This window comes from Mercenaria mercenaria, chromosome 11, assembly GCF_021730395.1.
Source record: "Mercenaria mercenaria strain notata chromosome 11, MADL_Memer_1, whole genome shotgun sequence".
Taxonomy (NCBI): Eukaryota; Metazoa; Mollusca; class Bivalvia; order Venerida; family Veneridae; genus Mercenaria; species Mercenaria mercenaria.
In genome coordinates, this window is record NC_069371.1 from 19,875,542 (window position 1) to 19,888,578 (window position 13,037).

The following is a 13,037-nucleotide window of genomic DNA, read 5'->3' on the forward strand; positions in this document are numbered from 1 at the left end:
ACAAGGTAAAAATAAACAAATTTTGACTCTCTCAGGGGTCAATCAGGGGCCTAAACTCTGGAGCCTATTACTCTCTCTGTATTGCTGCAAAAGTCAAAATAGCAAATTTTGGCCCTTTAAGGGGCCATATAACACTGGAACCCATGATGGAAACTGGCCAGTTTTCGAAAGGAACCAAGATATTATGTCAGTACAAGTTGTGTGCAAGTCTAATTAAAGTTGATTCCAAAATGCGCTCTCTGTCGTGTTCACAAGCCAAAAATAGGCCCTTTAAGGGGCCATAACTCTGAAACACATGATGGGAACCTGCCAGTTTTTGAAAGGAAGTGAGATATTATGCCAATATAAGTTGTCTGCATGTCTGATTAAAATACATTGCAAAATGTTGTCTCTATAGTGTTCACAAGCCAAAATTGCAAATTTTGGCCCTTTATGGGGCCATAACTCTGGATCTGGCCAGTTTTCAAAAGGGTCCGAGATATTATGCCAATACAGGTTGTGTGCAAGTTTGATTAAAATTGATTGCAAAAAGTGGTCTCTATCTTGTTTACAAGAAATTGTGAACGGACAGACGACGGACAAAATGCGATCACAAAAGTTCACCCTGTCACCTGAGCTAAACAAGAGGACCATGATGGTCCTGAATCGCTCACCTGTTCCCGCATGACCCAGTTTTGAGTATGATGTCGTTTTTTCTATTATTTGACAAAGTGACCTAGTTTTTGAGCTCATGTGACCCAGTTTTGAACCTGACCTAGATATCATCAAGATAAAAATTCTGACCAATTTTTATGAAGATCCATTCACAAGTATGGCCTCTAGGGAGGTCACAAGGTTTTTCTATTTTTAGACCTACTGACCTAGTTTTTGACCGCATGTGACCCAGTTTCGAACTTGACCTAGATATCATCAAGATGAACATTCAGACCAACTTTCATACAGATCCCATGAAAAATATGGCCTTTAGAGAGGTCACAAGGTTTTTCTATTATTTGACCTACTGACCTAGTTTTTGTCGGCATGTGACCCAGTTTCAAACTTGATCTAGATATCATCAAGGTGAACATTCTGAATAAATTTTCATGAAGATCTTGTGAAATATATGGCCTCTAGAGAGGTCACAAGGTTTTTCTATTTTTAGACCTACTGACCTAGTTTTTGATGGCACGTGACCCAGTTTCGAACTTGACCTAGATATCATCAAGATGAACATTCTGACCAACTTTCATAAAGATCCCGTGAAAAATATGGCCTTTAGAGAGGTCACAAGGTTTTTCTATTATTTGATCTACTGACCTAGTTTTTGAAGGCACGTGACCCAGTTTCGAACTTGACCTAGATATCATCAAGGTAAACATTCTGACCAATTTTCATGAAGATCTTTTGAAATATATGGCCTCTAGAGAGGTCACAAGGTTTTTTCTATTTTTAGACCTACTGACCTAGTTTTTGACCGCACATGACCCAGTTTCGAACCTGACCTAGATATCATCAAGGTAAACATTCTGACCAATTTTCATAAAGATCCCATGAAAAATGTGACCTCTAGAGTGGTCACAAGCAAAAGTTTACGCACGGACGGACGGACGCACACACGGACGATGGACGACGGACGCTGCACGATCACAAAAGCTCACCTTGTCACTTTGTGACAGGTGAGCTAAAAATATGATAGCAACCATAATCGTAAACATATGACAATGGAAGACTGATGGCAGAACTCCAAATGACACACAGCTTCAGTCTATATAAACCTCATCTAAATATGTTCATACCATGTCTATTAATACTCTTGGCAATAAAAACTCTAAGAAAATACTGACATTATTCAAAACTTTAATCATTCATGTTTATACAAAAAATAATGCTATTACTGCTTAAAGTTTATTGAAGAACATTTCTCCAAACCATCTTTAGATTTAATGATAGCTTTTGAGTCTTTTACAATTATTATTTCTCCACATTGTTTAAATATATATTTGTGGAGGAAGTCCTTTAAACTTACATTAACTAACTGCTTCTCCAACTAATAAATCATTTGATTTTTTGATTTTTCAAAAATATTTCATTAATATTATACATGTACTGAAATAACTGTGGAGTCGTATTCTGAACTGAAACTGAACATCTGGAAATCCGTCTGATGCAGCCTCCATCTTGTCCAAATGCAGCCTTTCCATTTGTTGTTTTTAACCCATACCATTCTGGACACGATTGGTTCTGCCTTTGTGACCAGTGCAAATCATGATCAGCCTGCACATCTGTGCAGTCTGATCATGATCTGCACTGTTTGCTATTCAGTCAGTAACTTTTTGGTAAGCACCCCTTTTAACAGTTAATGGTATTGCCCAAATTGGAAGATGGACAAGTTCATTCTAGAAATTTAGCAGGGTAATGGTTAAAACTGACCTCAAAACCAAACAATATGGCTCTGCAGTTAAGACGGGTGGGTGTTCAAACTGTAGTTTCATAACCTTGGAAACAAATGACCCCAATACTTTATACTCCTAAACCCACCGTATCTATACCTTCATAGAAAACATAACCCTTTCTTTTTTACCTTGCATCATATTTTCTTCTACAGGAATATCATTCCAAGCTTCTGGCTCATCAACCATGGGTATCTTGTCATCAACATCATTCAGACGCAGTAACATGTTAGACACATAAGGAGTAAAGTATTCCAGTTCTACATCTGTCAAATTTTCTGGTGTTATATCTCCTGTAAAAAAAAAATTAAGAATTTGAAGTGTAAAGATCAGACTATTTATTAACTTCTTCTCTAAATTTCAGAGGGGATCACAGGTACTATAATACAATCAATTTCCATTTTATTAATCCTGAACATGCACTGTATAACCATGTTGCTTATGGTGTTACAAATGAAACATTCCATTAAGGCGACAAGGCAAGCGAGTGATGCAAATAAACAACTGAGTGATGAAAGTGAATGAATGATGCAAACATGGCGGCTGAGTGATGAAAGTGAATGAATGATGCAAACATGGCGGCTGAGTGATGAAAGTGAATGAATGATGCAAACATGGCGGCTGAGTGATGAAAGTGAATGAATGATGCAAACATGGCGGCTGAGTGATGAAAGTGAATGAATGATGCAAACATGGCGGCTGAGTGATGAAAGTGAATGAATGATGCAAACATGGCGGCTGAGTGATGCAAAGTAAACAAGAGCTCGCAGAACATGAAATGCCTTCCTTGATGCATTCAGTAATTGCACAAGGAACAGAAATTATATGCTCGTTGTGTATATGTGACCTTGACCTTTGACCTATTGACCTCTAAATCAATAGGGGTCATCTGTTGGTCATGTCACCAACCTCCATATCAACTTTCATGATCCTAGGCCCAAGCACTCTCAAGTAATCGTTCGGAAACAGTTTTACTGTTCCGGGTCACTGTTACCTTGACCTTTGGCCTACTGGCGTCAAAATCAAAAAGGGTCACTTGCTAGTCATGACCAACCTCCCTATAAACTTTCATGATCCTAGGCCCAAGCGTTCTTGAGTTATCATCCGGAAACTGTTTAACTATTCCGTGTCAGTGTGACCTTGAGATTGACCAACTGACCTTAAAATCAATAGGAGTCATTTGCTGATCATGACCAACCATCCTATAAACTTTCATGATCCTAGGCCCAAGTGTTCTTTAGTTATCAACCAGAAACCGTTTAACTATTCGGGGTCACTGTGACCTTGACTTTTAACCTACTGACCTCCAAATCAATAGGGGTCATCTGCTGGTCAACACCAAATTCCCTATTAACTTTCATGACTTTAGGCCAAACTATTCTTGAGTTATCATCCTGAAACCGTTTAACTGTTCTGGGCCACTGTGACCTTGACCTTTGACCTACTGATCTCAAAATCAATAGGGGTCATCTGCTGGTCATGACCAATCTTCCTATCAACTTTCATGATCCTAGGCCAAAGTGTTCTTGAGTTATCATCCGGAAACAGATTGGTCTACATACAGATCGACCAACATCTGCAAAACAATATACCCCTTCTTCGAAGGGTGGCATTATGAGTGATGTAAACAAGGCGACTGAGTGATGCAAAGTAAATGATTGATGCAAACAAGGCAATTGAGTGATGAAAAGTAAATGAGTAATGCAAACAAGACGGCCATAAAGGCCCTGTATCGCTCACCTGACCTACCGACCTAAAGATCATCAAGATTAACATTCTGACCAAGTTTCATTAAGATATGGTCATAAATGTGGCCTCTAGAGTGTTAACTAGCTTTTCCTTTGATTTGACTTGTTGACCTAGTTTTTGACCCTACATGACCCAGATTCGATCTTGACCTAAAGATTATCAAGGTTAACATTCTGACCAAGTTTCATGAAGGTACAGTCATAAATGTGGCCTCTAGAGTGTTAACAAGCTTTTCCTTTGATTTGACCTGGTGACCTAGTTTTTGACCCCACCTGACCCGGATTTAAACTTGACCTAAAGATCATCAACATTTACATTCTGACCAAGTTTCGTTAAGAAGTGGTCATAAATGTGGCTTATACAGTGTTAGCTAGCTTTTCCTATGATTTGACCTGGTGACCTAGTTTTTGGCCCAATCTGACCAAGATTTAAAGCTGACCTAAAGATCATCAAGATTAACATTCCGACCAAGTTTCATTAAATGCGGCCTCTAGAGTGTTAACAAGCTTTTCCTCTGATTTGACCTGGTGACCTAGTTTTTGACTCCAGATGACCGAATATCAAATTCGTCCAAGATTTTATTGAGGGTAACATTCTGACCAAGTTTCATTAAGATTGGGCCAAAACTGTGACCTCTAGAGTGTTAACAAGCTTTTCCTTTGGTCTGACCTGGTGACCTAGTTTTTGACCCCAGATGACCGAATACCAAACTCGTCCAAGATTTTATTGAGGGTAACATTCTGACCAAGTTTCATTAAGATTGGGCCAAAACTGTGACCTCTAGAGTGTTAACAAGCTTTTCCTTTGGTTTGACCTGGTGACCTAGTTTTTGACCCCACAGGACCCAGACTTAAACTTGACCTAAAGATCATCAAGATTAACATTCTGACTAAGTTTCATGAAAATAAAGTCATTAATCTGGCCTCTAGAGTGTTAACAAGCTTTTCCTTTGATTTGACCTGGTGATCTAGTTTTTGACCCCAGATAACCGAATATCAAACTCGTCCAAGATTTTATTGAGGGTAACATTCTGACAAAGTTTCATTAAGATTGGGCCGAAACTGTGACCTCTAGAGTGTTAAGAAACTTTTCCTTTGGTTTGACCTGGTGACCTAGCTTTTGACCCCAGATGACCCAATATCAAACTTGTCCAAGATTTTATTGAGGGTAACATTCTGACCAAGTTTCATTTAGATTGGGCCAAAATTGTGACCTCTAGAATGTTATCAAGCTTTTCCTTTGATTTGACCTGGTGACCTAGTTTTTGACCCCAGATGAACCAATATCGAACTCATCCAAGATTTTATTGAGGGTAACATTCTGACCAAGTTTCATTAAGATTGGGCCAAAACTGTGACCTCTAGAGTGTTAACAAGCTTTTCCTTTGGTTTGACCTGGTGACCTAGTTTTTGATCCCACAGGACCCAGACTTAAACTTAACCTAAAGATCATCAAGATTAACATTCTGACTAAGATTCATGAAAATAAAGTCATTAATCTGGCCTCTAGAGTGTCAACAAGCTTTTCCTTTGATTTGACCTGGTGACCTAGTTTTTGACCCCAGATGACCCAATATCAAACTCGTCCAAGATTTTATTGAGGGTAACATTCTGACCAAGTTTCATTAAGATTGGGCCAAAATTGTGACCTCTAGAATGTTAACAAGCTTTTCCTTTGATTTGACCTGGTGACCTAGTTTTTGACCCCAGATGACCCAATATCGAACTCATCCAAGATTTTATTGAGGGTAACATTCTGACCAAGTTTCATTAAGATTGGGCCAAAATTGTGACCTCTAGAATGTTAGCAGTCAAATTGTTGACGACGGACACAGGGCGGTCACAAAAGCTCATGAGCTAAAAAGGCGACCGAGTGATGCAAAGTAAATGAGCCATGCAAAGAAGGCATCTGAGTGATGCAAAGTAAATGAGTGATGCAAACAAGGCAAGTGAGTGAGTGATGCAAACAAGGCAAGTGAGTGATGCAAAGTAAATGAGTGATGCAAACAAGGAAAGTGAGTGATGCAAAGTAAATGAGTGATGCTACAAACAAGGCGACTGAGTGATGCAAACAAGGCGACTGATTGGTGCATACACAGCAAATGAGTGATGCAAAGTAAATGAGTGATACAATGTGACTGATAGGTGCAAAAAAAGCGACTGAGTGATGCAAACAAGATGACTGATTTTTGGTGTAAAGAAGGATACAGAGTGATGCAAACAAAGTGAATGGGTGATTTATTACTGTTTATTGCAACATGTTCATTCAACAATTTTGAGAGCATAATTATTCTGTTTTGAATTTAAAGTGTAATGAAGATCTATCTGACCTTTCGGCCACAGTCAATCACAAAGCTTTGTGGAATACTGACCAGTTTTGAGTTCACAATGTGATTCTCGTTCATGATTTTTTGTTAAATTTTGTTGTTTGACTTGGACATCAGTTCCTTTATCATGCTTATTATGTATCCTGTGGACGGTTCATGCAGCAGAAACATTGGTAATAAATGAAGGTGACTTGTTATATTTTGTAGCTTTGACTTCTTTTCATACCTGTATATATCTTGTTCTAAAATAGGCAGGAAATTATGTACAACAATCTTGTGCAAATAAGCTAAATGTAAGTTCCTAACATTCACTATCCATTCTTCTGAAAAATAACCTTTATGTTAACTCCATTAAAATGTGCCTGTAATGTATTTTTTTTTTTTTGCAGACACAAATGAAGTCATTAAACAATACTTTAGGGAGAACTAAATTTCAATTCAGATAGGTTTTTTCCATGATTAATAATATGAAAGGAATTCCCTTGATTTTATTGGAAAATAATTTTTGTTCCCTGATACACATTCATGACAGTTTTCTAAGTTGTTTCTCTAGTAAGTCAATAAGACTATAAAGCTTGAAAAATTACAGTGTTCCTTTAGGACCAGCCACCATCCTTTATGAATGTGATTTGCAAATGTACAATGAAGCAATGGAGAAACCTGAAGGTACATGACAATTATGTGGAGCAATGATGGTGAAGCCTGAAGGTATATGCAATGAAGGTACATGGCAATGAAAGTATGTGGCAGTAACATGAAGCGATGATGGTGAAGCATGAAGGTACATGGCAATAATGTGGAGCAATGATGGTGAAGCCTGAAGTTATATATATATGCAATGAAAGTACATGGCAATGAAAGTATGTGGCAACAACATGAAGCAGACAGTGAAGCCTGAAGGTACATGGCAATAATGTGGAGCAATGATGGTGAAGCCTGAAGTTATATATATATATATATATATATATATGCAATGAAAGTACATGGCAATGAAGGTATGTGGTAACAACATGAAGCAATGACTGTGAAGCCTGAAGGTACATGGCAATAATGTGGAGCAATGATGGTGAAGCCTGAAGGTACAAGGCAATAATGTGGAGCAATGATAGTGAAGCCTGAAGGTATATGGCAATAATGTGGAGCAATAATGGTGAAGCCTGAAGTACATGGCAATAATGTGAAGCAATGATGGTGAAGCCTGCAGGTACATGGCAATGAAGGTACATGACAATAACATGAAGCAATGATGTTGAAGCCTGCAGGTACATTCAATCATAGTACATGGCAATAATTTGGAGCAATGATGGTGAAGCCTGCAAGTATATGCTAAAACATCCTTCAGTGCAATTAAAAGTAATGGAGCAGAAACAAATTTTCACTTGACATTGAATAGCGGCCTTGACCTTTAACTGACACTGATCATGCACTGACACATTGTCTCACCATAGGGAGAGTTTTTGTGTAGCGCTAAGATAATCCATCAATGCATATAAACGTTATGAAGCAGAAACAATTTTCACTTGACCTTCAATAGTGACCTTGACCTTTGACCTACTAGCATAAGTTATATATGTGCATAATCTACAAATTGCCCTCTATATATATACAAAGTTTATTGAACATAGCTTGAATACTTTTTAGTTATAGCAGGACAGACAGATGGACGGATGGAAGAAGGGGCATTCCTATAGTCCCCTACCATGCTCCACCGGTTGGGGACTAACAAACATAAATGTCTCATTGCCATATAACATTCCTACTGAAGTCATGAGTTCGACCTTGACCTTGATCCTATGGCACCTAAATGACTCTTTTTTATTACAAAAAAGTAAGGCTCAGACCAGTATTTGAACTGTGACCTGTTCATTCAACATTATAAATAGTACACTAGACCAACATTTAAGTCCAGTGCGCCACAGAGGAACTTTTGAAGTATGCAGATTAATAAAGTTATTGAGCGAAAACCATTTCTCTAGTTTTACTAACAGTGACCTTAACCTGAGTGACCCCCCAAATATATTCCCAACCTCTGTCCCTAAACACCAAGTTTGTTGACAATTGGTGTACCCAAACTAAAGATATTGAGAAAAACCCATTCTACTATTTTTAGTAACAGTGACCCCAAGTACAATCCAAAGCCAGTTCTTTATATGTAAGTTTGCTATATACCAATGACAGTGACAGTAAGTCAATCCTAACTAAAGATATAACCAGAAACCACTAGTGAAAAAAAAATATTTTAGTAACTGTGACCTTAACCTTGACCTTGATCAAGGGGTTTTTAATTACACAAACAAATCAGGTCCTGAACAGGATTTGAACCACAAACTGTCCATCCCATATCATAAAAGGTAACTTTGGCCCAATGGTGTAGACCAGTGCGCCACCATGAAATTTTCTACATATGCAGATTAATTAAGACACTGTGTGTAAGCGTTTAGGTTTAGTGTCTTTTTCAGCAACTTTTCAGTCATATAAACCACAGTGTCTACTTATAGCAGTGAGTCCAATTCCCAACTTTTTTGTACTGCCTCACTCGAATATAAGTGAGGAATCTACCAGTACCATTTTTCATATCTTTGGTATGATGCAGCCAGGAAGTGAACCCATGACCTCCCACATTCGAAAAAGATGTTCTAACACTATGCTACTGAGGTAGTTAATTATGTTATACTGACCTTGAACTTCAACCAACTGACCCCATACACAATCCCAACTTTGGTTTTTCTATAAGCTACCTGTAGGCCAAGTGTAATTTCAATACATCAATGCAAACTAAAGTTTTTGAGCAGAAACAGTATTTTTCCTATTTTTTGCAGCAGAGACAATGTACTCAAAATGCCTACAGTTCACATGGAACTGGAGTACAGCAGTTTACCTGATCTGTCTGCTAGACAGGCTTGCAATCCTTTTAATAAGCCTGTCCATAATCAGTTCACTTTACCTTCATACACAGAAACCAGCATTATAGTTCAATAGCTTGATTGTGCTCTGTGGATGACTCAATGTTTCGGATGATCCTTGGTTCAAACATAACAGCAGTAAGTTTTTAACAATGTTAACCAACAACTTCACAAACATGTAATAGCTGGTGAGAAAATGGCATCTAATCTGGACATAGACAAATAAACAAGCAAATTCGATGAATTGGTATCCCCCGCCGAAAGGGTTTGTGGTCAGGAATGGCAAAAAAATATATCCGGCAAAAAGTTAAGGATGTTACTAAGAAGCAAAAGAAGCAAATAATTTCATTTGTCAAAATCAATTTAACAGAAAATGAATGCTATTTTTTGGTTGGGGGAGGAGGGGCAGCGGGGGTGACTGGGTGGGGGTACAAAACATCGAAATCGACATGAAATTCTACCAATTGGTTGGTTTGTTATGTACAAATCTGTAGATTTTCAAATAATTAAAGGGCAATAACTCTTAGGAAAATTGACCAATTGAAAAAAAAAAATGACATACATCATCAAAGTATGTTGATTCATATTTATTTCAAGTTTCATGAAATTCTACCAGCTTGTTACTGAGAAATGACTGCAGACGTGGATTTTTCAGTAAATAAAGGGCAATAACTCTAAGGGAAATTGACCAATCCAAAAAAAAAAACTTGATGGACATCACTGCAGTATGTTGGTTCATATTTATTTCAAGTTTCATGAAATTCCACCTGCTAGCTACTGAGAAATGGCTGCGGACGGACATTTTTGGGCATTTTTCATTAAATCATAGGGCAATAACTCTAAGGGAAATCGACCAATCCAAATAAAAACTTGACGGGCATCATCGCAGTATGTTGGTTCATGTTTATTTCAAGTTTCATGAAATTCTACCTGCTAGTTACTGAGAAATGGCTGCGGACGGACACACGCACGCACGCATGCACGCACGCACGGACGTGATGGATGGACAACGCCATTTCAATACCCCCCTCCCGATTTCATCGGCGGGGGATAAAAATTACAAAATATTCCTTTGACTGGCTTGCCATCCCTATGTTTGTTCTGTCTTATTTTCATATATAGGTTTCTTTCATTAGCAGTGAAAGTAACTCCAGCAGCTTGTTTCTATAATGACATTTTTTATTCCCCCTGGCTCGGTTTTCAGCAGTATTTCAGTCATGTAACAGCGGGCAGTTAACCTAACCAGTGTTCCTGGATTCTGTACCAGTACAAACCTGTTCTCCACAAGTAACTGCCAACTTCCCCACATGAATCAGAGGTGGAGGACTAATGATTTCAGACACAATGTTGTTTATCAAACACTGTAAAAACATTTAATTTCGTGGGCATGAAATTTCAAGGTTTTGGTCAAAATGGCAATTTCGTGGGGATATGAATTCGTAGATTTCAACTTCTGAACATTAAATGAATGGTAATTTTACTTGTTTGTTGGGATTAAATTTCGTGGATTGACTCAGCCACGAAATCCATGAAAATTAATCCCCCACGAATATTAATGATTTCACAGTAGTCACAGAACATACGCCCTGCCCAGGGATCGAACTCACGACCCCACAAGCCAGGAAGCCAGGCTAAATATTTCTTAAGGTATGAATTTCTATTGAGCCAATATTACCTTGTATAAGTTTATCCAGGGTGTTGGCCAAACTAGGAGGAAGTGACTGGATTTCTTCTGAAATATACAACAGACATGAATTTAAATATAACATGATTATGTCAGTTATCAAAGATTGCAGTATAGTCTGTTGGATCTCTTCTGAAATTTTAAATATAACATCAGGGTTTTCCCTAGGATTTTTTATTTGGGGGACATGATGTCCCGTAGGTTTGCATTTTAGGGGACATACACACGATTTTAGGGGACGTTTTAAATATTGATTATTGTTTGATAACTTTAACTGTAGTTTTGTCCTGTATTGTATAACAACAAACTATGGAATAAAAACAGTGAAAGTCAGTTATGTTCTTTATTTATCATTTTTGAAACTAACTTTTTAAACTGTTACTTTCATGATACAGTAGACTTATACATGTTACATAGGGTTTAATATCATTTTCTTTCTCCATACAACTTTAAATACCACATTTTTGGAATTCCATAGTCTTATTTTAGCACTGGCGGAGACAGCCGATAATACGTACTCGTCACGAACACTGAAGGATCGACCTTTTATGCGGTTGAACATATACCGTCCGAGTTCAGACTAACCAGATCGAAATTTGATTGGTTCGCTATATATTTCTGTCCAATGAAATAGTGCATTTCAAACTAAATTTGGCTTTCTCTCCAAGATGGATGCTTTGATAAAAAAAGAAGATAAACAAAGATGTTGCTGAAAATTAAGTTTCGAGTTTTAAAAGCCATGAGAAAAAAATTATCGGGAAGAACTTTTTGTGCGACATCAAGGTCGTACTCCTGCAGATTTTTGGGGACATGACTGCCAAAAATCGCGTAATCCCGCGCTTTTTACGCGGTAAGGAAAACCCTGTAACATGATGCAGTCTGTATATCTGAAACTGTGAAAAAAATTAAGGCATTGCTTCTGATATAATTTTATGATTTTATCAGCAAACTAAAAGAAACTGAAAGTAATCTTTGGTAGAATCATCAAAAAAACCAACTGCCCAATTGCTGCACTGCAGAATCTGAGGTATAAACTTTTCTCAAAGTTTTCCAGTGCCATGTTTGGAAAGTAGCCTAGTACCCTCCCCAAGTGGCCATATAACAAATTAGGATGGCTTTAATAACAGTCACTTAAGGTACATGTCTGTGAAATTATTTCAAATTCTAATCAGGGGTTTAGAGGGAGATGGCGTATGAAGATTTTTCTTTTAGCTCTGGTAGCAACTTTTTTCGGACAAATTGAAGTCGTTTGGTAGAAGATCACCCGAGGAGCATCTGCATGAAATTATTCCTCAATCAGGTCAGCAGTTTCTGAAAAGACCCTTTTTTGAAATTTCTCTGACACTACCGTAAACATATATACAAGTTGTGCATAAACTCAACAAATAATCCTATTTTTGTTGGTTTTTTTTAACAATAATTTACTTATCTCTGTAAATAGTTAGCAGTTCTAAACATCAAAACAAACTTCAGATCTCCCCTTTTGTGGTGACAAGTTCTGCTATTAGGGGCCAAGAAAGGGGTACCTAAAATTTGTCTTTGCATCACAAAAGTAAATAAAATCAGCACCTGATTTTTTTCTTTTAAAATGTCTTTAAAAACAATGGTTAACAGACAGATGTACAGACCGTGATAAGAAAAGCTTACCCTAAAAACTTGCGCGTTCAGAAAAAGAAAATTGATATACTTATACAGCTGTTTTTGTGAAATATTTTGACCTAGTAAAGTCATGAATATAACACAGAAGAGATAATGTACCAGTCCAGGAAAGTCACTAAATGAAGTTAAATTTGTTTCCTAATAATTTCTCCTAAATTTCCCTTCAAGAAAGAAATGAGTTTTACAAGATATATCATCAAGTGTGTTTATTTAGTTCAGCTGTATTGGAAGTCTTCTGCAAATACTGGATAAATATGGAGATACATTACATCCATGTTTTAGTCAAG

The 13,037-nt window shown here is 37.5% G+C and overlaps 1 protein-coding gene across 3 annotated transcripts in view; it reads right to left on the reverse strand.

Annotated features, from left to right (window-relative positions):
- Nucleotides 1-13,037, reverse strand: part of LOC123531512 (receptor-type tyrosine-protein phosphatase N2-like) — a 297,876-nt gene that overhangs the window by 190,763 nt on the left and 94,076 nt on the right. For 2 of the 3 annotated variants that reach the window (XM_045312552.2, XM_045312551.2), the window contains exons 5-6: nucleotides 11,083-11,139; nucleotides 2,561-2,722 (exon numbers count right to left, since the gene is read on the reverse strand). In XM_045312552.2, the coding sequence (XP_045168487.2) occupies nucleotides 2,561-2,722; nucleotides 11,083-11,139 (219 nt within the window). The remainder of the gene's footprint in view (nucleotides 1-2,560; nucleotides 2,723-11,082; nucleotides 11,140-13,037) is intronic. The other variant, XM_045312553.2, reaches the window with a different exon arrangement.